The 25287-nt window shown below is 37.2% G+C and overlaps 1 protein-coding gene across 4 annotated transcripts in view; it reads left to right on the top strand.

The window, feature by feature from the left end:
* Positions 1-23726, top strand: part of TRAPPC8 (trafficking protein particle complex subunit 8) — a 50763-nt gene extending 27037 nt beyond the window's left edge. For 2 of the 4 annotated variants that reach the window (XM_066182024.1, XM_066182038.1), the window contains 14 exons: positions 852-926; positions 1632-1758; positions 2802-2959; positions 3770-4212; positions 6577-6724; positions 7994-8090; positions 8545-8613; positions 8730-8770; positions 10304-10489; positions 10989-11090; positions 17719-17766; positions 19105-19250; positions 20742-20831; positions 22697-23726. In XM_066182024.1, coding sequence (XP_066038121.1) covers positions 852-926; positions 1632-1758; positions 2802-2959; positions 3770-4212; positions 6577-6724; positions 7994-8090; positions 8545-8613; positions 8730-8770; positions 10304-10489; positions 10989-11090; positions 17719-17766; positions 19105-19250; positions 20742-20831; positions 22697-22931 — 1965 coding nt within the window. In that variant the 3' untranslated portion in view covers positions 22932-23726. The remainder of the gene's footprint in view (positions 1-851; positions 927-1631; positions 1759-2801; positions 2960-3769; positions 4213-6576; positions 6725-7993; positions 8091-8544; positions 8614-8729; positions 8771-10303; positions 10490-10988; positions 11091-17718; positions 17767-19104; positions 19251-20741; positions 20832-22696) is intronic. The other 2 variants (XM_066182030.1, XM_066182047.1) reach the window with 1 other exon arrangement.
* The last annotated feature ends 1561 nt before the right edge of the window (positions 23727-25287 follow it).

Below are 25287 nucleotides of genomic sequence, written 5' to 3' on the forward strand. Positions count from 1 at the left end.
AATTGTAATGTGTATTGTAAAACTGAATGCGAAACAAAATACTTCCAAGATTTCATTGTATGCGTATTGCATCTGTTTTGAGTCACACTAGCTGTGACCTGCAAATATGAGTGTCAGTAGGTAGATTATCAAATACCCTTTTCTTATTTGAGCTACTGTACGTAGTGAAATGTGTGTTCTGAAAAACTGCTTGTATAACATAGGAATATCTTGGTGTCTTGATTAGAAGAGAAATGAAAATTTATTGCATTACAAATTAATGTTTCAAATAGTTAAGATGAGCTATTGTGCTATTGTTTAACTTAATACTTCAACTAATGCTGTCAAAAGCTCTGATGGACTGCTGTCACATCCAGGTTTTAAAGGTTTTAATATATTCTAATACTGAATAGTACAGTAAATTCCTAAATAATTTGTTTTCCTGGCCAAAATATTGTGAGCACATGATCTCTAAAGGTGCTGTAAGTATTTACCAGAGTTATAAACATGGTTCTACACAGTTTGAGCCTCAAGGCTTACCATACACTTTCCCTACTGTTCTGATCTGAACTGCTACTTAATTGGTGTGATAAATATTTCTGTGAATATCACTGAAGCAGACTCGGAATGGTTCAAATTTATAGTGCTAAATCTTAAGATTCTCTTAAATAAATGCTTACTGAGCTCTTGAGCTCCTTTTTTAATTCATCAATGCTGAGAAGCTGAGCATGCAGAGGTTCTTTTTCCTAATTGTTTGGAAATTTGTGTGATTTTTTCCCTAGAACACTTTAGGAAGGGGATTGGAAATATTATTTATGACACTTTTTCTGCCTAGGAGTAATAGTACCTAAACAACTGTTTCTTCTTTTCAGGGTACATGTGATGAAGATATGGTAGGAACTGAAGCAATAGCAGAATTTTTAATTAATAGTGAGGAGACAAAAGTGGTAAGTACTGTACTTCATTTTGAAAATAGTCTTTTCAGCTTTTCAGTTGAACTTTAGTGTGCATTTCAGACTTGCTGTGATCTGAACTTAATGCTAAATTGACAGAACACATGGCTGAATCTGAAAGTCCAGTACCTCATATATCTTATCACTTCGCATAAATGTGACAGGACCAGAGACAGTGGGCACAAAGAGGCTCCTCCTGAGCAACAGGAAACATTTATACCTTCATTTATAACACTCACTTGTTTTGTAAACGTGATGGTGTTTGAGCACTTGGCACAGGCTGCCCAGAGAGATTGTGGAGTATCCAGCTTTGGAGATGTCAAGAGCCCTTTGGATGTGGTCCTGGGCAACTGCCTCTAGATGGCTGTGCTTGAGCCGGCAGGTTGGGCACAATGACCTCCAGAAGTCCATTCCAGCCTCAATCATTCTGTGATTCTGGCCCTGTTAATCACAGTGAAAGTTAACTTTAAGGAATTTTTTTCTAATGTAATGAGCGTTTCTCAGCTGTGAATTGGTTTGGTGAAGTCTGTGTGTATGAAATTTTGTATCTAGTAAATGATCTGTATTTACTGTTGCAGTTATATTTGACACAGCTATAAAGTAAATATAGCTGTGAGTATGCTTAGCAATTGGACATTTAACTGTAATAATACTTCTTTCTAGTAGCAACAACAACAAAAATTTAACATATCTCCACAGGCAAGACTAAAGCTCTTTCCCCATCAAACAGGGGAGCTACATATTCTGGGAGTCGTTTATAATCTTGGCAGTGTTCAAGGTGCTGTGACATTAGATGGGATAGATCCTTCTGTTGGATTACAGGCAGGTAAGTGTATTATTACCTTAAATTATGTGTTTCTGGAAGGAGGAGAGATGGCTTCTGCAGAGTAGCACTAAATTCTAGTGTTTAGTGTTCGACTACCATGATACAAGGCCTTCCATCAGTTAGGGGTGTAGAACTAAGAGAAACAACTGAAATAGGAAAAGAACAAATTGGCTCCTGTAGGAATCCCACAAGGAAGGATGCCAGATCCATACTTTATTGCTCCTTTTAAATCAAATAAATTGAATTTTTGAGACCAGTAAAAAGTCAAAATGTACATATTCCATCTATGCCATGTTGAATCTATAACAACTGCTATTGACTCTCTTGCTGTTAATTTTTTCTTCTGCATCTTTTTGAGTTAACTTTCAGCTTTTGTCCAAATGTTGCACTGAAGTCCTTTTTATAGATTCCTAAATTTAAATTTGGCTGATACAAGTTTTTTAGCATCTTCAATTCTCTTTTCCTTACATTAGTATATAAATGCAATGGCATGCAATTAATTGCATGCCACTTGATCTGTTTTGTTGAATCATTAATCTGAAATTGTCTTTCGCATGGAGAACTTAGATGAAATGGAGATTAAAATGTATTAAAGTGTCTGAAAGAAACAGAAACTTGTTTATCTGGAGGCTGAAAACCTTTTGAATAAAAACCATTTAGGGAGTGGTGGCTGTCTTTAAAGGAAATAATCCTCTAAGTGACTTTTCCAGCCTGGTAGAAATTGGGAAAGGAAATCAAAGCATCAGCTTCATGCACTATGTCTGCCACTCCGTTCCAGTTGTAGTCAAACTGTTGAAGGGCAGAGTAAGTCCACAACAATGGATAACTGGCTATTGGAACTTGAGCTAGCCATGTGTTATGTGACTGTAAGCTTTGAATAATTCTTTGCTGGTGATGCTGCTTAATCAATGAACACCGCATGTGCCCAGTAACAAAAATTAAAATGACTTTTGAGATTGGATTGGGAGCTTTGGATCATTTCTTAGATAAAAAGTCAGGAATTCAAAAACCCAACTAAACAAAAGTTTTAAAAATTTTTTCAGGAAAGTTTGTTTCCAATGGGTTGTCTGTACGAGGACGACAAGATTTAGAAATCCAAGGACCTCGACTTAATAACACAAAAGAGGAAAAAACATCGATTAAATATGGCCCTGATAGACGTTTAGATCCCATTATTACAGAGGAAATGCCTTTGTTAGAGGTATGTAGCTTTGTAGAGGTATGTAGCAAACTATTGGCAGTTTCGACAAAATGGCTGAATGCAGTTTATAAATGTAATTCTAACAATGACAGCTTGGAATTTGTTAGTGCCTTAATCTTTCCAGGTAATTTCTGATCTGTCAGTGACAAACTTGTGTGGATTTTTTTCAACTGAAACTTGAAACCTCAAAATTAGTATCCTCCTGCAATTGCTATATTCCCTTCCGAATTTTAGTTGGCAACAGCTTTGGTAGCCAGATTTTAAGGTGAATGGGGAACAGGCAAAGAAACATTTTTCTGTTTGCTTGCCATTCATCTAGAAAAGTTTTTCCAAGAGGTTAATTCAAACACAGTGCTTTTCCTTTCTAGGTTATTAAAATGTTCTGGGTAACTGGTTAATGGCAGGGCCCTATGGAGTAGAATGGGTCAGCTAGGAGAGACTACAGTGATCATCCAGTCCAGCTGCCTGACCAAGTTACAGTATGTTAGTGGTTTTGTCCAAATGCCTCTTGGACAGTGACAGGCTTGGGGCATCGTTTGCCTCTCTAGAAAGCCTATTCCAGTGTTTGACCACCCTCTCCATACAGAAATGCATCTTAATGTCCAGTCTAAACCTCCCCTGGTGCAGCTTTGAGCCATTCCCACCTGTCTGATCACTGGACTTCGGGGTGAAGAGATCTGCACCTCCCTCTTCACTTCCCCTCAGGAAGCTCTAGGCAGCAGAATAGTTTGTGTTAATGGTTGTTTTCATAGCATTCCCAACTTGGCTCAGTGTTCCGGTTTTTATTTTCTGCTTTCCTCTCCCATACAGGTGTTCTTTATAAATTTCCCTACAGGGCTTCTCTGTGGAGAAATCAGAAAAGCATATGTAGAATTTGTGAACGTAAGCAAGTGTCCTCTTACTGCACTGAAGGTTGTGTCCAAGCATCCAGAATTTTTCACTTTTGGTGGAAATACTGCTGCTCTAACACCACTGAGTCCTTCAGCCTCTGAGAACTGTAGTGCTTATAAGACTGTTGTGACAGATCCTACCTCTGTGCGAACAGCACTGCTGTCTTCAGCCTCTTCTGCAGACTTTGGGGTTGGCACGGGAGGTTCACCTGAAGTGATACAGGTTCCACTTCCTGATGCTGTTCTTCTTCCTGGGGCTTCAGTGCAGCTGCCAATGTGGTTACGAGGACCAGATGAAGAAGGTGTTCATGAAATAAATTTCTTGTTTTACTACGAAAGTATTAAAAAGCACTCAAAAATGTGGTAAGTTTTTCTAATTTACCTTTTCTGTCATACTTATTAGACACATTAGATTCTGTGATTTTGTGATTGTAATGGTAAAAGTAAATATTACTGAATTTCTCTCAATTGCTGTGATGATGTGCGAGTGGCCTGTTATCTGCTATTCTAAGCGGTATTTTTTCTACTATATGATCTAATTTCCATAGGAATTTGTATAGCCTACACTGCTTTTATTGAAGTAGTAAATACTAAATTATTAAAATAATTTAATAGAAGGAGGGTTAATTGAATTCTGTTAAACTTTGTTTGTATTTAGTTCCTCTGTATCCACATCTTTCTCAGGCATAGAGTGAAAAATCATAACCTAATATGTTTCTACATTTTGTGAAACAGAATCTAGTCTACCTTGAATGAAAGATTTTGTTCTTAGTTAAAATTCGGTTAGTAATTGTATTGTGATGAAATATGTTCTCTTTGGAGGGGTTAAATACCAAGTTTGACTTGGATGCTGTTGTATACTTCCTTTTTGGACCATCTCGAGGGAGTCCACAGTCATGTTTGATACCACAAGCTATAACAACCCCAAGAAATTATTCACCACTTCCTGTGGGCAGGCAGGTTTTCAGAAAAGTCATCGTGTAATGATGACTTGGGAAGACATGTCATCAGGCCCTGCTTCTTCCTCCTCCCTAGTTTTCTTGCTGAGCATACCATTCCATACCATTCCATATGGTATGGAATATCCTGTTGGTCAGTTGGGAGTCAGCTGTCCCAGTGTGTCCCCTCCCACCCTGTTGTGCAACCCCAGCCTGCTTGCTGGTGGGGTAGGGTGAGGAGCATAAAAGGCCTAGATCCTGTGCAGGCCCTTCTCAGCAATAACAAAAACATTCCTGTGTCAGCACTATTTCTAGCACAAATCTAAAACATGACCACTTACCAGCTACTGTGAAGAAAATTAACAATCTCAGCCTAAACCGGCACACTTGGTATCTGTACCAGGGTTACTTCAGATAAGCTTTAGTAAGATGGACTGAATGTCTTCTTGTGGCTGAAGCTTGTTTTCTAGGCTAGTCCAGAGAGAGAAACCAAGTTCATGTGCTATGAGACTGGTTTGCAGTGTTAACTAAAGCGGAATAAGTTGAAGATGGTTGAGAGAGTGGATCAGTAGTATATTCTCAAAACTGAAGTCGTGCAAATGCACCCTTGGTTTAAATTTTTCTGTAGCTTCTGAAATGCTAAATTTAGCATTTCATTTGGCTCTAAGCTAGTCTGTAGGAATAGGGAATTTGTCCCTCTACAACTCATAGTATTCAGAAACAGCAGTGTTGAGAGATGGAAGAGGGTTGTTTGAGTAATGTACTTGTTCCTTACTGTACTGAAGTTTTGAGGGGAGCTTAAGGGAACTGCCCTGGTGTAACAGTGCTCTTTGTAGACTCAGCATAACTTTTAAGTGTTAAAAAAATGATGTAATTTGTCCACTTGAAAGCTATACATGTATCTGTGTATCTGAATATTAACTGCAAAACTTAAAAGTTTCTTCTGTAATTGTGACAGGGTGAAGTAGTGTTTAGGAAGGCACTGATTTTTCCCTCCTAAGACCAAGTGTCACATGAGATTTCAACATATTTAATAGGCAATGTGTATCAAACTTTTACATGCCTCTAAAATGTTGCCAAGTGGAAGTGTTGGTAACTAAAAGCTTTTATGTAGGAAATGCTCATGTGTTTTGATGGTGTCTAAGAATTGTATTCATCTTTAGAGGAGCAGGAAGATAACTTTGACAAAGGGACTGCTGTCCTGGAGGTTGAGCATGCCTGGAAAAAGGCTGGCTAGCAGTGGTTTGGTTCTCTTTTTTTTTAAATTCTCTTTTCAGGAGAATTTATTGAATGCAGTGGTATTCTAAATGCTTTTTAGTAAATATTTATGGCAAGAGATGTGACTCAGTAATGGTCTTTCTCTGGCTTATTAACTCAGAAACTGTTTTTCAGAGCATTTGGGGGCATTAGATAGCTTAATGATATCTGTGTGCCAATACATGTCTGTTTGCTTTCACTCTGCCAGTTGTCTTACATCTGAAATGTTTCTGGAGTATTTTTCCTCATAGTAACACCTGAACCTTTTTCTCCAGTATTTCACACTGGCTGAGACTGTGTGTTTAAAGAGCACCTACCCATGCAGCAAGATGGTTAAAAATGAAGTGGGTTTGTTAGGGTATCTTCAGTGAAAAATGTATCTTTGGTGGTTGAAATGAACAAATTGTCCAATGGCCTTAATATTGACAAACATAAAAGCTAAATTTCTTGATGTCATGTTCTGGGTAGTCCTGATTGTTCAAAATATTGGCTTTTTTTCCTTTTCTCTCCTCCCCTTTCCTCCCTTTCCTAGCCATAGAGTATTAAGGCACACTGCAGTTATTTGTACCAGCCGGTCTCTGCACATTCGGGCTACTGTCTGCAGAAGTAATGCACTTGGGGATGAAGAAGGCAGAGGGGACAACATGTTGCTCTTTGTGGATGTAGAAAATATCAACACTGTAAGTTCTTATTTGTATTAATAGTAATACTGTCTTGAAGCTCAGCAGATATGAACCAAGACTCAAGTTTTTCTACAGTAACTCCAGTAACTTTGCAAACAAACAAACAAAAAAAAAACAAACCTTGAATATTTGATCATTCAGTTACTGTTGGAAAGAGTTTTAATGTGAAATTGTATCTTAACTCTCTGGAAGTCTCCTATACTAATCATATTGCAAGACTATAGTTCATAGTGTTTTTAGGAAGATTTATTCCAAATTGATGAATGTCTTGATCGCACCTTCCAAGGCTGTCTCATTCAGAACTGTCTGTGTCCCCTGCAACCTTTCAGTGAAAACACTGGTAGAATTAGTGGTAATGTCAAAGTCAAAATTTAAGCTCCAATTTGAAGGAAGTTTCTGTGTTTACATTTGTCACCAAACTATAAAGACATTTTTGCTAATATAATCCAAATACAAATGTGTCCATTGTGATCTGTTGACTTACTAAAGTGGGTGAAAACAATCAGTTTTTCCAACCATGCTAATTTAAATTTACTCATTTTTTTTGGTAAAGCTGCTCCCATTTTTTCAGTCACAAAGCAAGGTAACTGAGTTGTCTGTTTGTAGAATTCATAGACGCTTAGTTGGTAATGGAACCACTGAGCTGATTTGTCGTTTCCTTTTAAAGGTGTGTACGCTCTGGTTTTTTTCTTCATTTACTGAATATTGTCCACTCCCTCAAGGAGGGAGGAATGTTTTTATAAAAGACTTACCAAGTTAACAATGTGAGGCTTATTTTTCCACCATCATCTCACTCTGTACAAGAAAGGAAGCCAACTCCAAAAGCTACGTTTTATTATGTATATATGTAAACCCAAAATAGATCTTGAGTTTCTAGGATTTATGATATAGCAATGCTCCTAAAATAATCCTAGAAACTAAGTAGCCTTGTGGACAGTGTTCTGCATTGGAGTTAAAAGCCTAGCTTTTGTTAAAGTTGTTCTTAATCTAAAATACTAGCTTGTGGTCTTTTTCTGGGGGATCCTTTTTTCCTCTTTGTGTGGCCTTGTTTACTGGAATTGTAAGTTGCTGTGATCTGGGACTGATGCTTTACTTTACAGTGGATCTTAAATCTCTCCTTGTCTCTTAAGTACTGTGTGTCATGAGTGGTGTGAATAATGAGTTAAATTAAGATTCTAACAGTGCCACCTTGCAGTGAACACTTACAATGTAGCATGTCATAGTTGTGATTGGTTTTCTTTGACATAACTTTTGTCTGTTCCTTAGAGTGAGACGGGTGTTAAGGAATTTCATATAGTGCAAGTTTCAAGCAATAGCAAGCACTGGAAGCTTCAAAAATCTGTTAACATCTCTGGAGACAAAGGTGTGTATCTTTTTATCACCAAAATGATGGCAAGTCTAGCTTCTGGGTGATAAAAACAATTAAAAGAATCTTACAAGGAGCTGAATTTGACTTTCAGAATAATTAGTTTCCAAAAACTTAGTCCATTTGAAACATACTAAAGCCCTTCTTTTGTTATATTTCAAAAAATGTGTATTTACAGATAACTTATTCAGACTTACTTAATTTTAGAAACAAGCTTAGTTTACAGATAAATTATTTCTGTGTTGTAGAGAAATCCATGTCTGGGGTGGCTGATAACTCCCCTCACAAGAAATATGGTTGTATGGTGTGCCATTGCTATGCCTGATTAGCTGTTTGTTGAGTGTTATCAGTGTGATTCCTGTCTGTGAATGTTCAAGACTTGTGACTTTTGTCTAAGGGACTCTGATTATGTTGAGAGTGAAAAAAAAATCTCACCACCTTTTTCTTTCAGATACTAAACTGGCTAGCAGAGAGAGAGCAAAGTTGTGTTTTAAAGCAGCGAGATGCAAAAACTCGGAAGGTAGGTTCTTTCCTGAATGTGGTAACTTTTTGAAAGAAAATATTCTTTGGGTACTGTATGCTGAAGTTGTGACTTTTCCTGATGCTAAAACAGTGCTTTCTCTTTTTATCCCTTAGAAAATTACACATTTGCAGATATTGTCTTTGGAAATGAACAGGTAGGTGGATGGGTACAACTGCATATTTTGTCTTGTGTAAGCTGTCCCTGTCATGTGTAAGGACAAAAGAGGTGGTAGGGTAAACTAGGCTAGTGTATAGTCAGGAATATTAGGATCCCTGCTCTACAGTTGAACTACTTTGCAATCACGTTACAGAGCTGGCTTTTTTTTGCTAATGCTTTTCCTTCCTTTTCAGCTCTTCAGGGTAGATATTTTAAATATATCCTAGCCCTCTAGTTTTCTAGTAGAGGCCTGCAGTTAGCAGATTCTTGTCCTTAATTATACTTATAATTATACTATGACAGGCTAAAAAGTCTAATTACAGCTTATTTGAAAAACTTGAAAACCTAATGGATGTCCCAGAATTTAAAAACTACTACGGGAGGTTGCAGTGTGTTCAAAGAGTCTGTTGGATTTTTCCAGAAGTTCAGGAGTCTAGACTACCATGCTATTCTAATCTTTTTTAAACATACAGATATTGAACAATCCTTTCAGTAAATGATCTTGGTACTACAAATGCTTTTCCAAAACCTGAGGAAAACAGGCCACTTGCAATATGTCAGAAATCTGCATAGTGGATTTAGTCAGTTGAATGTCAGATTGCTTATTGCTGAGCATACATTTTTCCTGTATGTATTCAGCTTTTAAAGCCAAAGAAAACCTATTCACTGCCATTTCATTTCATAGGCGTATAAATTGAAATTAGGACTAAAAATCTGAGGTAGATGATCCCTCTGCCTTTTTAGAGTTGGAATCTGAGCTACAGGAAGTTTAGCTTTCCTCAAGTGCATTTTATTACAGTGGGAAGATGAGGAAGGTGCAGTTACTCCAGAAGTGGATTTTCTCCCTGGGTATCAGCAGTCTGCTAGTGCAATGGTTAGCAGCTTTGCAATTGCATATTCTGGAAAAGCTAACATTTTTGGAAGGGGGGGGTTGCTAAGCTAAAGGTGCTTGCTTATCCTGTTGTCTCCAACAGGATGCAGTATCAATACTGTTGCTCTTAAAAACCAGTTTCCTTATCAGGGCTTTGGTACACATGACAGCGCAGTGCCTCTGTTTGTGCCATCTATCTCTGGGGATGTGCTGTGCAATCTGTTATCTGCTATTGCTAGCAAAGTGTAAGTTCTTAACTTAGATAAATAATTCTAGTTGAGCTGAGGAAAGTATTAGTAAGCAAAAATGATTTTGCATGACTTAGTTGTATGCTTCAGCTCTCTCTAATAGACTTGATGTATCACAGAAGGCTGCTTTGTGATAATAATCAAAGCTCCCGTTTCCAAGTTTGGTATTTGTAGTTCTAAACTAGCAAGTTATAGCTTTGTTTTCTCTGTATTAACTTCAGCAGCCCTTTAGATAGAGCTGATATCTAACAGGTCAAGCATGGAAGCCAAGGTGTCTGGCGTCCTGTAGTTTTGCAAAGGAAAGCCAACCAGGATAATGGAACTGAACTGCTACAATGATGAGCTATGTTAGAGCAACTTGAGTCCTCTCACATCCTGTTCTGAACACTTTCTTCCTTTCTTTCTCTTGTAGATAATAAGTTCAGCCAGTCCTTGTGCAGACTTCTTTTTCCAAAGCTTATCCTCTGAATTTAAAAGAACGCATGTGCAATCTCATACTCATGCATCTCAAAGGACAGTGAAACAATCATTTGATGAAGCAGTCAGATTGATACAAAGATGCAGTGAAGTTGATTTGAACATTGTGGTACTGTGGAAGGTATGTATGATTGTGGCCTTTGTGGTAATTTGGGCCTGGAACATTGCAGTTAGAAAATAATGTGGCATTCTGAACTTTCAGGCATATGCATATGAAATTCATAGGTGATTTTTTTTCTGAAAACAATCAAAAGAACTATAATGATGCAAGAAGCAAAGATAGTCTTAGTATCTGTTACTGTAATAAGTGTCCTTAAATGGTTTTACATTACTCTGGATGTGCCCAGTCCTTGTAAGTTCTCTTTTAAAAGAGAAAATTATGAAATCTTAAGCTAAGATATTTGTTAATGCTTGATATTACAGAACTGTAGGAGTGACCCACTCTGCCTTGACAAAAAGAGTCTCATTTGAGGCAGTGGAAATTGGTATAAATATGTCATGCTGCCCTCTAAGTTTTGATCAGTGCAGTATGTTCCACCTAAGTTAGCAGTCAGTAATTCTGTGTTGTGAATCTTACCATAGTTTCTGGTCTGCAGATGTTTTTGTATTATGTTCTGTAGGCATATGTTGTGGAAGACAGCAAGCAGCTTATTTTGGAGGGCCAGCATCATGTTGCCCTTAACACAATTGGGAAGGAGGCCTTTTCATTTCCTCAGAAGCAGGTAATCTACTGTGAAATTTTCCTTTAGAATTGCTTCTTTCTCTAAGTGGACTTAATGAATTCTCTAGTATATAAGTGAAAGTTTTTGTACAATCTTATCATTAGATACGTGTTATTACTAAATAATTCGGGCTAACTCCAGGTTTGCTTAGTCTTCTGAACTAGCCAGGTCCAGTTGAAACATAAGAAAAGTAATATGCAGATAAGCATGTTGATGTGCTGTTGTTGAAGTAAACTGCTCTTTGGTGTTTCAGGTAGAACTAGAAACTTGTTCATGGTATGAAAGGTAATGATTATTAGATATTATGAAGTTAATAGTATAATAGTGAAGTTTATAGTTGTTTTTTTGCTTGATGAAAGAAAACAGCATCTGTACGAAACTGGTGGCTGTCTTCTGGTACATGAATTGGTAACAATTATGGAAGTTACAGATAAGGTTCTGTAAAAATCTGTATTAAATTTCATTTATGTGGATGAACAATACTAATGTGCAGAATAAGAGAGAATAAGTCTTGTGCTTGTTTAGTCTTCTCTTGAGCAGCACATTGCTGTTCCTTCTTGTTTTGGTGCTATTCTTAATGTTTTTACCAATATTGCAGACATAATATTTAGCTTTTAGTGAGCTCTTGAAGTTGCAGCAAAGAGTACTATGTGTTAATTTTGTCAAGAAAACAATACAGGACAAATGTTTTCCTATAAATACCATGCCATAATGCATGTAGTGAATTACTCTGAAAGCTGTGCATTTGGCTTTGGTTCATAAGCCTTTAAGTATTTTTACATTGCTAAGATTTTTTTTTTCCATTTAGTTCTTTGTGCTGTGAAATAAATGGGAATTAGCTATGCTGAGCATTACTAGAGGCTGTGTTAATCTAATGACCACTGCCCCCTCAGGTATTACTTTCCCTGTCTTAATGTACATGTAGAACAGTAGATCACACTGTACACATCTAAGGTTAGGAGACAAAATAGTGTGAACTTCTGATCTCATGAAGTTCTGGTTTTCAGAAATGAATAGGAAGAGAAAATAGAAATGAATCACATCTGCATCCTAAAATAAATGACTGAATAGCGTATGGGTAGAAATTTGCATTTCTTGTTGACTGAAATTCTATTTGTATCACAATCAATTTCAAGCTAAAAAAATTAATCCTGCCACCAGTGACAAGGAGGATCTATATGTACTCTCAATTTTTTTTTTTTTTTTTGAGGAATATATGCTACTATATTACCATTCGCTGTCTAAAATCTGTTTCTCATCAGGTTTTATTGCAACTATCTTCATATAGCTTCTACATTGGTTATTGTATTCACTTCTTTGAGCATGAGGAACACACTTCCTTTGAGGCATTCTGTACCTTGGTTGGAAGCAAAAACATATCTGCATTGTCATGCAGCTAAAACCTGCTTTAAGAGTAATTGGTTGTTGGGCTTTTTTAAATAAACATGTAAATTCTGTGTCCTCATGATAACCAAAGTCCAGAGTTAGCATGAATTTTAAGAACCTGTGATCTCAGGACTGCTAAGAATTGATAAGTTGCATATCCTGACATGTACTACTTTTTTAAAAATTGGCTCATGATACCGTGAGGAGTGCAGATAAACTGCTCTGAGGTAGGAGGTGAGGTATAGCAAATTAATTGATTTGAGACTTTGCAGCAGTTTACTTCATTCAGCCCACATTTCAGAATTAAAAGAATCCCCGAAATAGAATTAAATTAGGCTAGATAGAGAAAACAATGTACTTAATCTCTTAAAAATTGCGTATTGTCTTTGAATTATCTTGCTTTTGCGTTGAAGTATCACAAGCAGTGGAAGGCTGGGGAGGAGCAGTGGTATAAAATCCCAAACCCAGACTTTACTTCTGATTTAATATTTTCAGTATATAGTTTTGTCTTTTTGGTATTTATTCCCCTTAGTCATGAACATGGTTGGTAGACTGCCAACAAAAGTATGCTAGACTGTCCTGAGTTGCCTTGTGCTGACAGTATTGAAGTTGGTTGTTTTCTGAGGACTCAACAGCAGAGGGAGACGGAGGTGCATGCTTTTTACCAACAGTGTGGGTTACTGATTCATAGATGATAGAGGGCTGCTCTGACCTGGGGGGGAAAAAAAATTTGCGGATTCTGAACAGGGTGTCACCTAGGATGCAAGAATCCACTCTGCATTTATTGCTGAGTTTTATTTGTTGCTCCTTTACAGTGACTTTCTTCTTGACTTTTTTTGCTTCGTGCTGTTGTATCCAGCAAAGGAGTTTTTGTGTGTCTGGCAGACACAGACAGCTATCCCCAGTCCAAGAACAGTCTCACAATGGCCGTTGAGGAAACATGAACAAAATTTCTCTCTGCATCCCCTGCCCCTTATTTCTTTTAGTCCTCTGAGAAATGGCTCAAATCTTAACCAAATTAATCAAGTGTCGAACAAAATCAGATTGCTTACTTTATATTTTAGTTAAATCCTCTGTACTGGTTGTTTTTTGCTACATTGTCAGTTGTGGTGTATTTCACATTAACTCTTTGCCAGCTTCTAAATATGTGGTTTGGATTCACAGAAGCTTCTACTACTGTTCAGGGAAGCAAGGCTTCAGTAAAGCACTGTAGTGAAGAACAGGAGATTGATATTCTTCAGAACTGTTACGTTTAAGTTGTTCCAGCAGTTGCTGGTAGATTGGTGGTTGGGTGAACTGACATAAATTCATCTTTTTATATGTGTAAGATGTTAGGCTGCTGACTGAGCCACAGGGATGGGTGGTTACTTCTGTTTGGTTCCTTGTGGGACATTTAATGCACAACAGGGATGTGGAACAGACAACAGGGTACAATTATTGCAGTAGCCTAACTTGCTGTAGTATTTGATAAAGTCAAGATACAACCTCTGTTTACAGTGGGGCTTGGGGAAAGGCTAAAACATTTTTCTGGGTGAAATTTCTATATTCACCAACATATTAAAAATGTAAGTAACAGTAAAATTCTATACAAGTTTGTTGTTGCTCAAATTCACGTGGTCTCTTCTCTTCCCATGTTTGTTCAAAATAGAATTAGAAATACTAATCCTTTTTCATTCCAACCACTACAATAACTATGACTTTAAGGCTGGTTTTCTGTCACTGAATACAGATGTTTTTTGTTGTTGTTTACACTAGGGATTTTCTTGTTTAACAAAAAAGCACTGCTTTTGAGCCTAGGCTACTGGACACAGTAGACCTAGCAGAAGATGTGACAATCTACTTACTTACACTTTTATGTTCTAGAAGTATGGAGCCCTAACATGTAATCTGCTGGAGGAACACTTACAGAATATTGACTTTGTCAAAGCATTTATTTGTTTCGTATGGAAATCTCTCTGGATTATATGGAAAACATTTATCTTCTATCCTTCCTTTCATTTGTGTTTTTGAAAAAATGTCCTTTGGCTAAGGGAAGGGGAAAAAATGCTAAATATAGTTTGTTGCCTTGATATGTTAATAGTCACAGGCAACAGTATGTGAAGAAAAAAAATCATATAAGGTGTAAGTAAAGTGAAATGTTTTGAATAGATCCATATCAGGCCAAGTAATAAAAGCCTCACTTATAAATTCAGCTGAGTATTTGTAAGTCATGGCTGGTTTTTTTGACAATGGTACTGCTATAGGTTCTATTTCTCTTCTGAAACATGCTTTTTGGAATCAGGTAGTTTTAACTGAAGGTCAATTTAAGATTGCACCAGAAATACAGCTATTCTGCCTCCTCTTCTTGATCTCTCTACCTTAAATTAGTGAAAGGACATTAACTTCAAATGCATTAAACATCCAGTCACAGTCAGGGCTGTTGATTAATATTCTGTCTTAATGCTCTCTTCCCTGTTTTTCTAATCTGGTGAATTCAATCCAAAAGATTACAGAAGAAAAGCGCATTGTAATATGGTGGGATGGAAATAATAGTGGAAGTAATAGGGCATTTGACACAGTTCTGGTTTGCAAAGACCCCATACCGATGGGAGGTGAGAAGCAGCCTAGAGGTTTGTCATTTGAATGTTGGCATGTTGGGAATAGCATCCATCCTTCCCAGGTGTGCTTCAGGACTGCACATGATGTTCTGGGCTGCACATTTAGCCCTGTGAATTAGACCAGTGTTAGCCCAAAAATCCATAAAATGTATATAGGATGGATGCAGGCGTTTTGGCAGTATTTCACTGCAGAGAGGATAATTTTTGGTAAGACTGCTTCTTAAAATACATGCAGCTTAGTGAGTCAGCAACAGTTTGATTGGAAGCAGGAATTCTTGAAATGTAGGAGAGGGTAGGGTTGAAATAACTATTTTTCCTATTACTGGAAGTGATATCTTTTGCTAGTCCAGGACTTCTTACAGAATATGTGGGAGGAGATGATTGAATAAAACAGATTGTTGGAATGGGTTTAAGACTTTCCTTAAAACACCTCAGTAGAGAAGAGGCAAAGTTCTTAAGGGTAAATCAATATCAAGAACTGAAATACACATTTTTCACTCTGTTGTATCAATTAATGGAGCAGATACAGTAGCAGTTTGGGAGGACTGGCTTATATTATTGTCATGAATGAAATATTCCAAATAGCTGCAACATTTAATCTCCTGCTTTACCCATTGTGGACTGCAGAGCTGATGGTACCTGTTTTCAAATGTATTATTCTTGGTGTCAGTGAAATACTGTTCCTGGAGTAGTCATCTCTGTAGTTGAGAGCTAGAATGAATATAGATGAGTCACATGTTGAAAGAAGCAACTTAAACCTGAGGTTTTAAAATGGAAATTCTCAGATCTAAAATGGGAAAGGGAGAAAAATACATCACTTAGATGTCTCACTATTACTGTACTGCTTTCATATATTCTGTTTTTACTTATGCTTAGCTCCATTCAAGAGTTTTCTGTTAAGGTTTTCTTCTGTGCTGTACATACTGGTCCTTCATTTTTGACTGAGCATGTCAATAATCCTTTTGGCTTTGTGTGACTTGTGGTTTATGGGGTGAATATGCTGATTTTCCATACAACTTGGAAATCAAATTGCAATGCTTACCTTTTTCTGGTGTGCTTAAGAGCACATTGACCCGGTCTCTAAGAATATTGTTTATGAAACTGAAAAAAATTTAATGTTGTGTAATATTAGGTATAAAAATCTTGTAAAGTGACTGTATGTGACGATACCATCGCTTCTGTCCATTTGATGAAAAGGAAGAACTTTTCAATTTGAAAATGCATTCTAAGATATTAAGGAATGTATCATGGGTAGATCTGTCTGTTACATCTATTAAAAGATGCTTTGAATTGTTAAAAATGTTGCTTTTTCAACTTTTAGCTAAGTATACGTGCAGGAGAAATCTGAAAATGGTATGAATGACTAAAGCACCATTTCAGAAGCATATATAGAGATGATTTCTAGATGATATTTCAAAGCAAAATACCAGACTCTAAAGGTTGGGACTTTCTTGTAACACAAATAAGTGAAGATGTTGAGATTATTTTACTTGAATCAGAAATCTTGTGTCTAGATTTGAGTGTATTTTTTTGAAGCTGGCCTTTGTAAATGGCTTTAGGCAACAAGAAGCTGTCTAAAAATAGGAAACAACTTTCCAAGCACCAGCCATGCAGTTTGTAGCTCTTGAAACCTGAGGGTTCCACACTGTCATTCTGATCCTAATACCTGTTGTGTATTTTTAGGCAAAACCAAAAAAGCTTTAAAATGCAGCTATAAAATGTAAAAAAATTACGAAAACACACACCCCTCTTCCAATCTGTTACGAAGTCTCTTCCAGTCAAGCCTCGCTACCTCTACCAGTTTGTATAGATGAGACACTCAAATTACACCATAACTGATTTTTTAAAGGGACAATCTTAACCATTGATGTGGCTTTCTTGTATGCAGTTTATGCTGGTTACTGGAGCTTGTGACACTCTGTAGGCTTTGCAAAGAACCACACTGAGTCAGCAAGCAGGTTTTAGGTGTCAGAATATTTTTTTTCCCTTTTAAAAGGCAATACTTAACTGTGGATGATAATCTAGGAGTTCAGCAACAAAGTATTGCCTCTTCAGTTCTTGATTTTTCTTTTCCTTTGTTTCTAAATATCAGACTGATACTGCTTGGTGTATATTCTTGGAGGGAGGGTACAGGTGCCAAGTAGGTATGGGCTTTTGGTTTGGTTTTTTTAAGCCGTGATCCAATTTCATAAGATCCAGAGTAGGACAGGAGTTTAATGCATCCTTAAACTTAGTATTTATTAGTTGTCTCTGCATAGCTTTCTGATCTTCTTGGTTATCATTTGGAAGTGCTTAATTCTTTCTTGAGCCATTCATTAGATAAGAGAATCATGGGCTAAATGTCATATCTTAGCCCTTGTTTTAGGTACACAATCACAAAAAGCCTAGCGCTTGAGCAGCTAAACTTGGAGAGAGAGACATCTTTTCTGACTCTGACACCCAGAAGCTGGCTGGAATTAAGGTTTAGCTCTTCTGGAAAATGATTAATTTTGCTGTTTTCTAGTCCTTCAACAGAGGTGTAATATTACAACTAAAGAGTTGAAGTATTAACAGCACTATGCACTTTCACCAGTAAATGTTTCTGCTGCATTTCATGATGTACTTGTCTACTTGTAGCGGTAAATATTCGTATTTGTCTTTTGTAGGGTTTAAAAAAAATACTCGGGAATTCTGATTGGGAGGACTTGGAACAGGTAATTGACTCTAGGGCAAACTACAGTATGTAGGATATTGCTGTGTGGTTGAAAGCAGCCTTGAAAATTGGTTGGACTGTTTGAGGGGAGAGAATAATTTAAACAAAAACCTATAACCTCTGCTGTGTTTCATGCTGTTAGTTTGCATTGTTAGAGTAGGATGGAAACCACAAACTCATTCAACACTTAAAATATATTTTATTGTTATTATGGAATATCCTTTTTTCTTCTCAAATTACTTTTTGAGAAAACTACTCTTCCTTCTGAAGGAAGGACTTGAAAGCCTTTTGAAACATTTGGTGTCTTCCTGGTATTATCAGCACAGTGACTAAGGTGTTAATATGAGTTTCTGAACACCCAGTGTTTGAATTTTAAATCAGGTTTCATTGCCTGTAGTGTTTCTTTTCAACTTAGAAGGTACAGTCTATCACCGTTTAATGAAAAGTATTAACTTGATTATACTGTACCAACTTACTGGTGGCTTCAAAATCTTGTTTCATGTGTTTTTAGTAGGCACTCGCATTTACTGCTATAAACTCTTTTTTTCCTTTAAAGATGGATTTTCTGCAGAATAGGTTCATAAGGAAATTCTAAAGGGCAGCCCCTTCCTGGATAAATCCTGCTCACAAACCAGATTAGATGATGTTGGACAGAAATGCTGCACCAAGTGCAGTCTGGTTGCAGCTTTCTGTGTCACTCAATTTCTTCTGCTTCAGAGACTCATTCCACCCAAAGGGTTAGGGGGAATCCCAAGTAGTGTGTTAGAGCTTGTCTTGGGCTTTCAGCTGGGGACAAAAGGTAACTTTCATATGTGCAAGGGCATTTGTTGTGCATTTCAAAGATACTCTGTTATTAAATCCTTCTGTCAGTGTTCACATGTTCCTCTAAATTCGTTTGCTTTACTTTGGATCTGTTCTGGGAGACTCGTGCATTGTCTTTCCTGTTTTGAACTTCCTAGGGCAGGTGATGAATATTTTGTTGTTAGGTACAACTGCTGAACAGGGAACAGTGTAAATGCTGTCCCTTTACCCTGGAAGCCAAATCCAAGGACTAGCAAACCACTGCCAACAATAGCATGCTTTTGTGAAACTTGTACCAATAGGTTTTTTTTGTAAGCAACTGTAAAGTCTTTCTCAAAAGAATGTAATAGGTAAATCATACCAGTTCCTCATCCAGCATGCTTAGATACAAACTGCATTGGAAAAAATGTGTGCTTCATGATGCTGCAAGTTTGTTTCCCTTATGAGCTATAGTTCAAAATGGAAAGTTGTAACTTCTGTAACAAGATATCTTGTACCATATGTTACTATTTTCAGTGTTATTCTGAATTTTTTTCAGGAACTACCAGAAACGGTTCTATTAAAGTTTTTTCGACCAGAAAACACACCAGTACCTGCAAGACCAACACCAGAGCAACTTTCTAATCTTATTAAGACAAGTCTTCATTATCCAGAGTCTTTCAATCATTCTTTTCATCAAAAAAGGTTAGTGGAACATTACCTTTAGAAACTTCAGAAACATTGTTAACTGGGCATAAATCGTTTTGAGAGGTGCTGTGTGGGTTTTGGTATAAAAGCCTGGTATGCAGGTGTGAAATCTTGTTCAATTTTTAAACTCACTGCTTCAGAATTTTATAGGTAAAATGAAAGTTTCATGTAATAAAAAAGAGCTGTAATACCATAGCTCACAGTTTTAATGTTAACAAGTAATGTTATCAAACTTATTGAAAAAAAAATAGTCTACTCCCTTTTTGTTTATTTTTGTTGTCAGAGTAATAGTGTGATTTATTTGAGAAGCCAGACAGAAAGATGTACTTTTAGCTCAAAGGAGCTGTTATGGCTACAGCATCTCACTTGCCAAGATTACCTGCACATGGTTCTGACTTATATCAAAAGGAAAGGTGGTAACTGTTCAGATCAGTGGGGCTTGTCTCCTGCAAGAATATCAGTATTAACCTCTGTCACAAAGCCTGCTGCTTTTTGGAGTGAATTGGTTGGAGCCTGTAAAATCCATGAGTCTTTCTAAGTGATAATGATATGAACAAACCTCCTGGCTTAAGTTCTGAACATTGAATGGGTTGTATTTGAAACATGAAGGTACCTATTCATGTTTGAGTTGTTTTATCTGAAAGCTCTACTGTGTTACAGTTTTTTATAACAGTTAATGTAAGTTGTGAAAAGAAAGGGATTTATTTCTAAAATCTAACATTTAAATGTTTTAAGGCGCTGTATTTTAGTGACACTGATAAAGCATGCATTATCCCTGTAAGACATTCACCTCTTATGGTTATAGTCTAACAGTTCTTCTCTTACAATTCAATTTTAGGATATTTAGACTGTTAAGCAATGGCAGGGAATTCCAATGACACAAATCACTTGCTGAATACATAGAGCTGTTTCAGCTGCAGTAGTTCATGTTCCTGCCTGTCACTATCTTGGGGTCAATATCTTGCTGCAGCATTGTTTATAGAAACAATAATAGTAATTGTGAACAGGCAGAATATCAATTAACTGTTAGTTTTATTGAGGATAAAGGCTTGCATTAAATCCAGATGTGCATGTGCTGTCTGTTCTGTTTGAGCACTGTTAAGGCCCAATGCCAACAATTCCTGTACAGGAGGCAGTGCAGAAGAAAAGTATCCAGTCAAGATGTGCCAACCAGAAATTCAGAAAATAGCATACTGGACCGTGTTACCCCATTCTGAAATGTCTCTGGTCACACAGGCAGATTTCCTGTAAACTGAGGTTTACAGGAAATGAGCCAATGCTGTTTGCCTTAATTGACAACTTTTATTTTAAGTTGCTCTAGTGGTTATATTGCTGCCTACACTGTCTTGACTTTGGCATAATTGACAACTACATATAAATTCTGTGTTACTGGAATTCATTTTAACTATTTAAGAGTATAATTAAGACAATCCAGAATAAGTTTTTTTTTTTTTTTTTCCTTTAATGTGGAACTGTTTCTCTTTGCAGCCTCTGTCTGGTACCTGTGACTCTCCTACTTTCCAATTGTTCCCAGGCTGTTGTAGATGTGATGATTGATTTGAGGCATAAACCAACAAGGTAGTGTGCAAATGTTAATAAAACATTATTTTTTAAGAACCCATCTTAGCCTGGGGAGTCTTGTAATATTTTAACTATATTGAATATCTGGAACAGGATTTTTTTTCAACAGTGGCTTCTTCAAAAGAATGAAAGTTCATAAAGGGTTCATACAGTTAACTGTCTTCAGTCTCTGCTATGACAGGGCTTTTAATTGTGACACTTGAATAGTTAAAACTATGCACATCTTTTCTAGAAAAAGGAAAGTGCTTTTCCATTAGTGAAATAAGAGTTTCACCAACCTTTATTAAACATAAGTTGTTAGGGTTTCATTTTTAAAATACTGAGTAATTAGTAGACAACAACTTCCTCCTGCAATTTGGCTTAGTGTAAAACTTTATAGAACCTTGGATATTTTTAAAACTTCCTCTGGGTTTAGCAGCTGATTCTTGTGACTGCTTTTTTGCTTAGAACTGTAGTAGTATGTGGGAAAATACTCACTTTGAGGAAGTGTTCATTAATTGCTTCTAAAAGTTTTACTGAAGATTTTTTGTGGGTTAGAGAATTCAGTACTGTGGTATCTATACTATTGTAATTCTGCCACTTCTGTTCAAACAAGGCACCTTCAACTCATGGGTGATGCAGGTGACAGCTCCCCTTCCTCCCTTCTGCCCTCTTAGATTCAGTAGTACCTAGTTTGTTTACACCAGGGAGGAGAGAGAGATTGTGAAGATGTTGGGGGGGTGCTTCTTGCTGACAGTCCGTGGAGCCAAGTAAGATATTAAAAGCCCAGAGCCTAATACACAGGTTTAGAAATGGAAGGCTGAAGATTTAAGTGTGGTTTTACTTTTCAGGTACAATTAGGAAGCCTTTCGTGGATCTGTTGTCTTTTCACAAGATGGTCGTGTTGTGTTACATTGTGAGACGTGTCTTTAGAAGGGTGGTGTACTCATGTACCTTGAAACTGCTTAAAAAGAAAGCCCCCAAATACTCTCTTCTAATGTATTAGTGCAATGTCTCTAAAGCAGTGTATATCCATGTTGACTATTCCTGTGTGATGTGCAGTTTGCTTTAACTCTAGCTCATGGGACAAGCCTAAGAATGCCTTAAATAGGACTTCTTTAAACTGTCACAGTTTGGATCGTGTTACTACATTTAGTGTTAGTGTTATGTGCCAGTTGTGTAGAGAGCTGAGAATACACTGAGTTCTTAATTGTACATCAATGTGTAATTAATGTCCTGTGTATTGTGTACAGTACATTAGGAACCAAAGACCCAGAGTTAAATTGAGCTGATGGATGGACATAAGCATCCCTAAATTTGCCTAAGGGTACTCTGAGTCTGCATGTATTTCTGGGAACACGTGTGTGGGTATGGATGTAGGAGGAAAGAAGACAGACACGTGATCTTTTTTTTTTTAAGTTTTATTATAGTATCTTGATAAAATGTTAAGTGGAGTTCTGTGTGTAGCTATGATGGCAACTGTTAATCCTTGCAAAGTTTAGCTTTGTCTTGCTAGATAAACCTAAATCTCTTAAAGATAAGGAGGGTTCTCAGAACAAAGACAGCAAGTATGCATTTGGGGAAGGCAGTGATTTAAGAGTAGTGATTGTAGGCAAGCAGTCAAAAAGACTCGGCAGCTTCAAAGACATCAAAGACAAATGGCAGTAGGCACTCATCCAAGAACAGCCTGAATAGTAACATAAGTTCCCTACTCCTGACTTCTGAAAAGTTTTTAGAAAGTATAAATCTTTGCAAGGGCCTGGTGAGGGGGACACAGTGCATTCTGCAATCTTGGGAAAACTTGAAGTTGGAAGGAGTCCTGTAAATCGGGAATATATGCTTCAAGTGCAGAGAATTAACATTTTAATCTTTTTCTTTTTCAGCTCTGAAGCACTAGAAATACATGGATCTTTTACATGGCTTGGGCAAACACAATACAAGCTTCAACTTAAAGGCCAGGAGGTCTATAGCTTGCAGCTCAAAGCTTGCTTTGTTCATACAGGTGTCTATAACCTTGGAACCCCTAGAGTATTTGCCAAACTCGTGGACCAAGTCACTTTGTTTGAAACAAGTCAGCAGAACTCCATGCCTGCACTGATTATTATCAATAATATCTGACCACTTCCTGAAAAAAAAAGCACTAAAAGACAAAATAAATGGGATTCTTTTCTTACATCGCTGGTTGACATTTTGCTGCAGTTTTTTTGAAATAGCACCTCAAACATCTAACTTGTTACTAAAGATCGTGTAGAAAAGAAAATAACAAAATATTCAGATCACTTGTCAGTTTGTTTCTTGATGCAAGGCACATTGGACTGAAAATACGTTTATCCTTTTATAATGTATTTCTTCTCTGGTAATTAAGATACTCATAAAATACTCTAACTGCAGATCTGAACATACTTGTATGTCCAATCCCCTGTCAAACATGCAGCTTGACTGCTGTTACAACTTCAGCATGGTGTGTTTAATATTTGTGGCTGTATTAGGATATGGTTCAGGAAGAAAACCTCATTGGCTTTTTCCTGGCTGAAGCCATTAGTCATGGTAAATCCCAACCTTACTGTGAAGTTCAATGAGGTCTCTCAAATCCATTTCTGATTCTTGGTTCTTTAGTTTAAAATTTTGGTTTCATATTTATGGAAAATGGTGGCTTTTCAAGGTTTGCATAAAAGTCCACCTAGGGTGTTTAAAAAATAATTTGAACCAGTTTGAGTATTTTCTCATTCATCTCAAAACAGAATGCACTATTTCACAACCATGAGATTGTCATTTAAATTGTCACTTACTTTATTATGTAAGTATAACAACTGATCTGTTAAAAAAAAAATCTACTCAAGATTTTCAAGAAATGTATTATATTTATAACAAATGTACTGTAAATAGAATAAAGCATACACCATATTCACTGTATGGACTGGTGGCCTTTTTGCTTCCCTTTGCATACAGCTGTAGCAATCCACAGGTGCTGCTGCTATCACAGGACAATGCTGGTGTATGAGACAGTGCATCAACCTTCTGATACATTTTACTCTTTTTAGGTGAACTTTGCAATTTTACTCATGTTTGGTACTACTGTATGACTGTCTCCAGGACTTCAGACTTCCTGAAAGTCTTGAAACCCATTCGCAGCACCTAACCTTTCATAGTCGAACTTAATAGGACTGTGGATCATGTTGCTAAATCAATAGAATACTGAAACACTCTCTAACAATGAATATGTTACTTCAGGCTTCAAATCCTTTTCTGCTGGTGTACAGCTTGAAAGAATATTCTAAAAGATTCTCGGCGCTGTAGCCTTAAGCTGTGTCATCATTGCTTTTTCTGTCTCACACCCATTTAGGGAAAGAAAAGTCATTATTGATGCCATTCAGCTGTGCACTGTAGGCCACAATGTTCTAAGTCACAGTTGGTGTATATTTTAAGACAGCTTGTCCAAAGTGGGTTATCAAGAGCATCATGTTTAGAAACTGTGAATGAAAAGAAGAGAGACGCTGTAGAGGGAACTGGACTTACCTGATAGATTTTACAAATGGAAATTCACAGTGAAATCTGGCCATTGAGCAGTGGCTGGCAGGTAAGAAGCAGGTGAGGATTTGAGAATCTCACAACGCCAGAGCAGTGAGATGAGATGATGCAGGACAAAGCAGCTCCTGGAGCTTCTCAGCACTCCAGACCCAAATGTGCAAGCTCTGACCTGCACATCTGAGCAGTCTGTGATTCATCAGGCTGAGACCCAGCAAGAGCTGTGGGTGTTTAGGGGGGAGGAGGGTCCTTGGCAACCTCCTTTTCTGGATTTCAAATTTAACTGTGGGGCTTTTCCTTTCTTGGAATTGCAATAGCAATGGTTTGCTGGAGCCATGCTCTTTTTCTCCCCTGGTGTGTCATTAGAAATTCTAAGTGTGTCTTTAGGAGCTCTAAAAATCAGAATTTTACTGTATTATTGCTTAGGAGAGTAACTAATATGGAAGTAGAGCTAAGCATGCCTCCTTAGTGGATTCTAGTGGGGGAAACTGTCTGACTCTGTATTCCCAGCAATGATGGAAAACAATTCTATTGAAATGAAAATTCATCTTGTCTTGCCATTGAGTGAATATATCTGCAAAGGCAGCTTGTGCTTCTGTCACAGCAATGTTGTGGCTCACAGTAGATCATATCACATCTTACTTCTGAGATGGCTAGAAAAAGCTCTCAAAGACAATGAGATCCAAGGGATCTTTTTTGTACTAAGAATCTGCTGAATTTTCCTTTCTTGCTACCATTGTAACATAAAACCATGAAACTTGCCAAGCTGGAGGTTTCGGTGAGAACTAAAATGCCCTGTTTCAATCTGGGGAATTTGGGAACAGTTTTATCTTGTATTACTTAAAATACAGAAATAATTCCATATACCAATAGACATAAAGTTAGGCTTTTCATTTGAACTGAGTAACAAACACACCTGTTCCTGAGATGAGGTGAATTCTGCCATCCC

Source organism: Chamaea fasciata, unplaced genomic scaffold (genome assembly GCF_029207755.1).
Source record: "Chamaea fasciata isolate MVZ Bird 193981 ecotype frontalis unplaced genomic scaffold, bChaFas1.0.hap1 SCAF_1, whole genome shotgun sequence".
Lineage (NCBI taxonomy): Eukaryota > Metazoa > Chordata > Aves > Passeriformes > Sylviidae > Chamaea > Chamaea fasciata.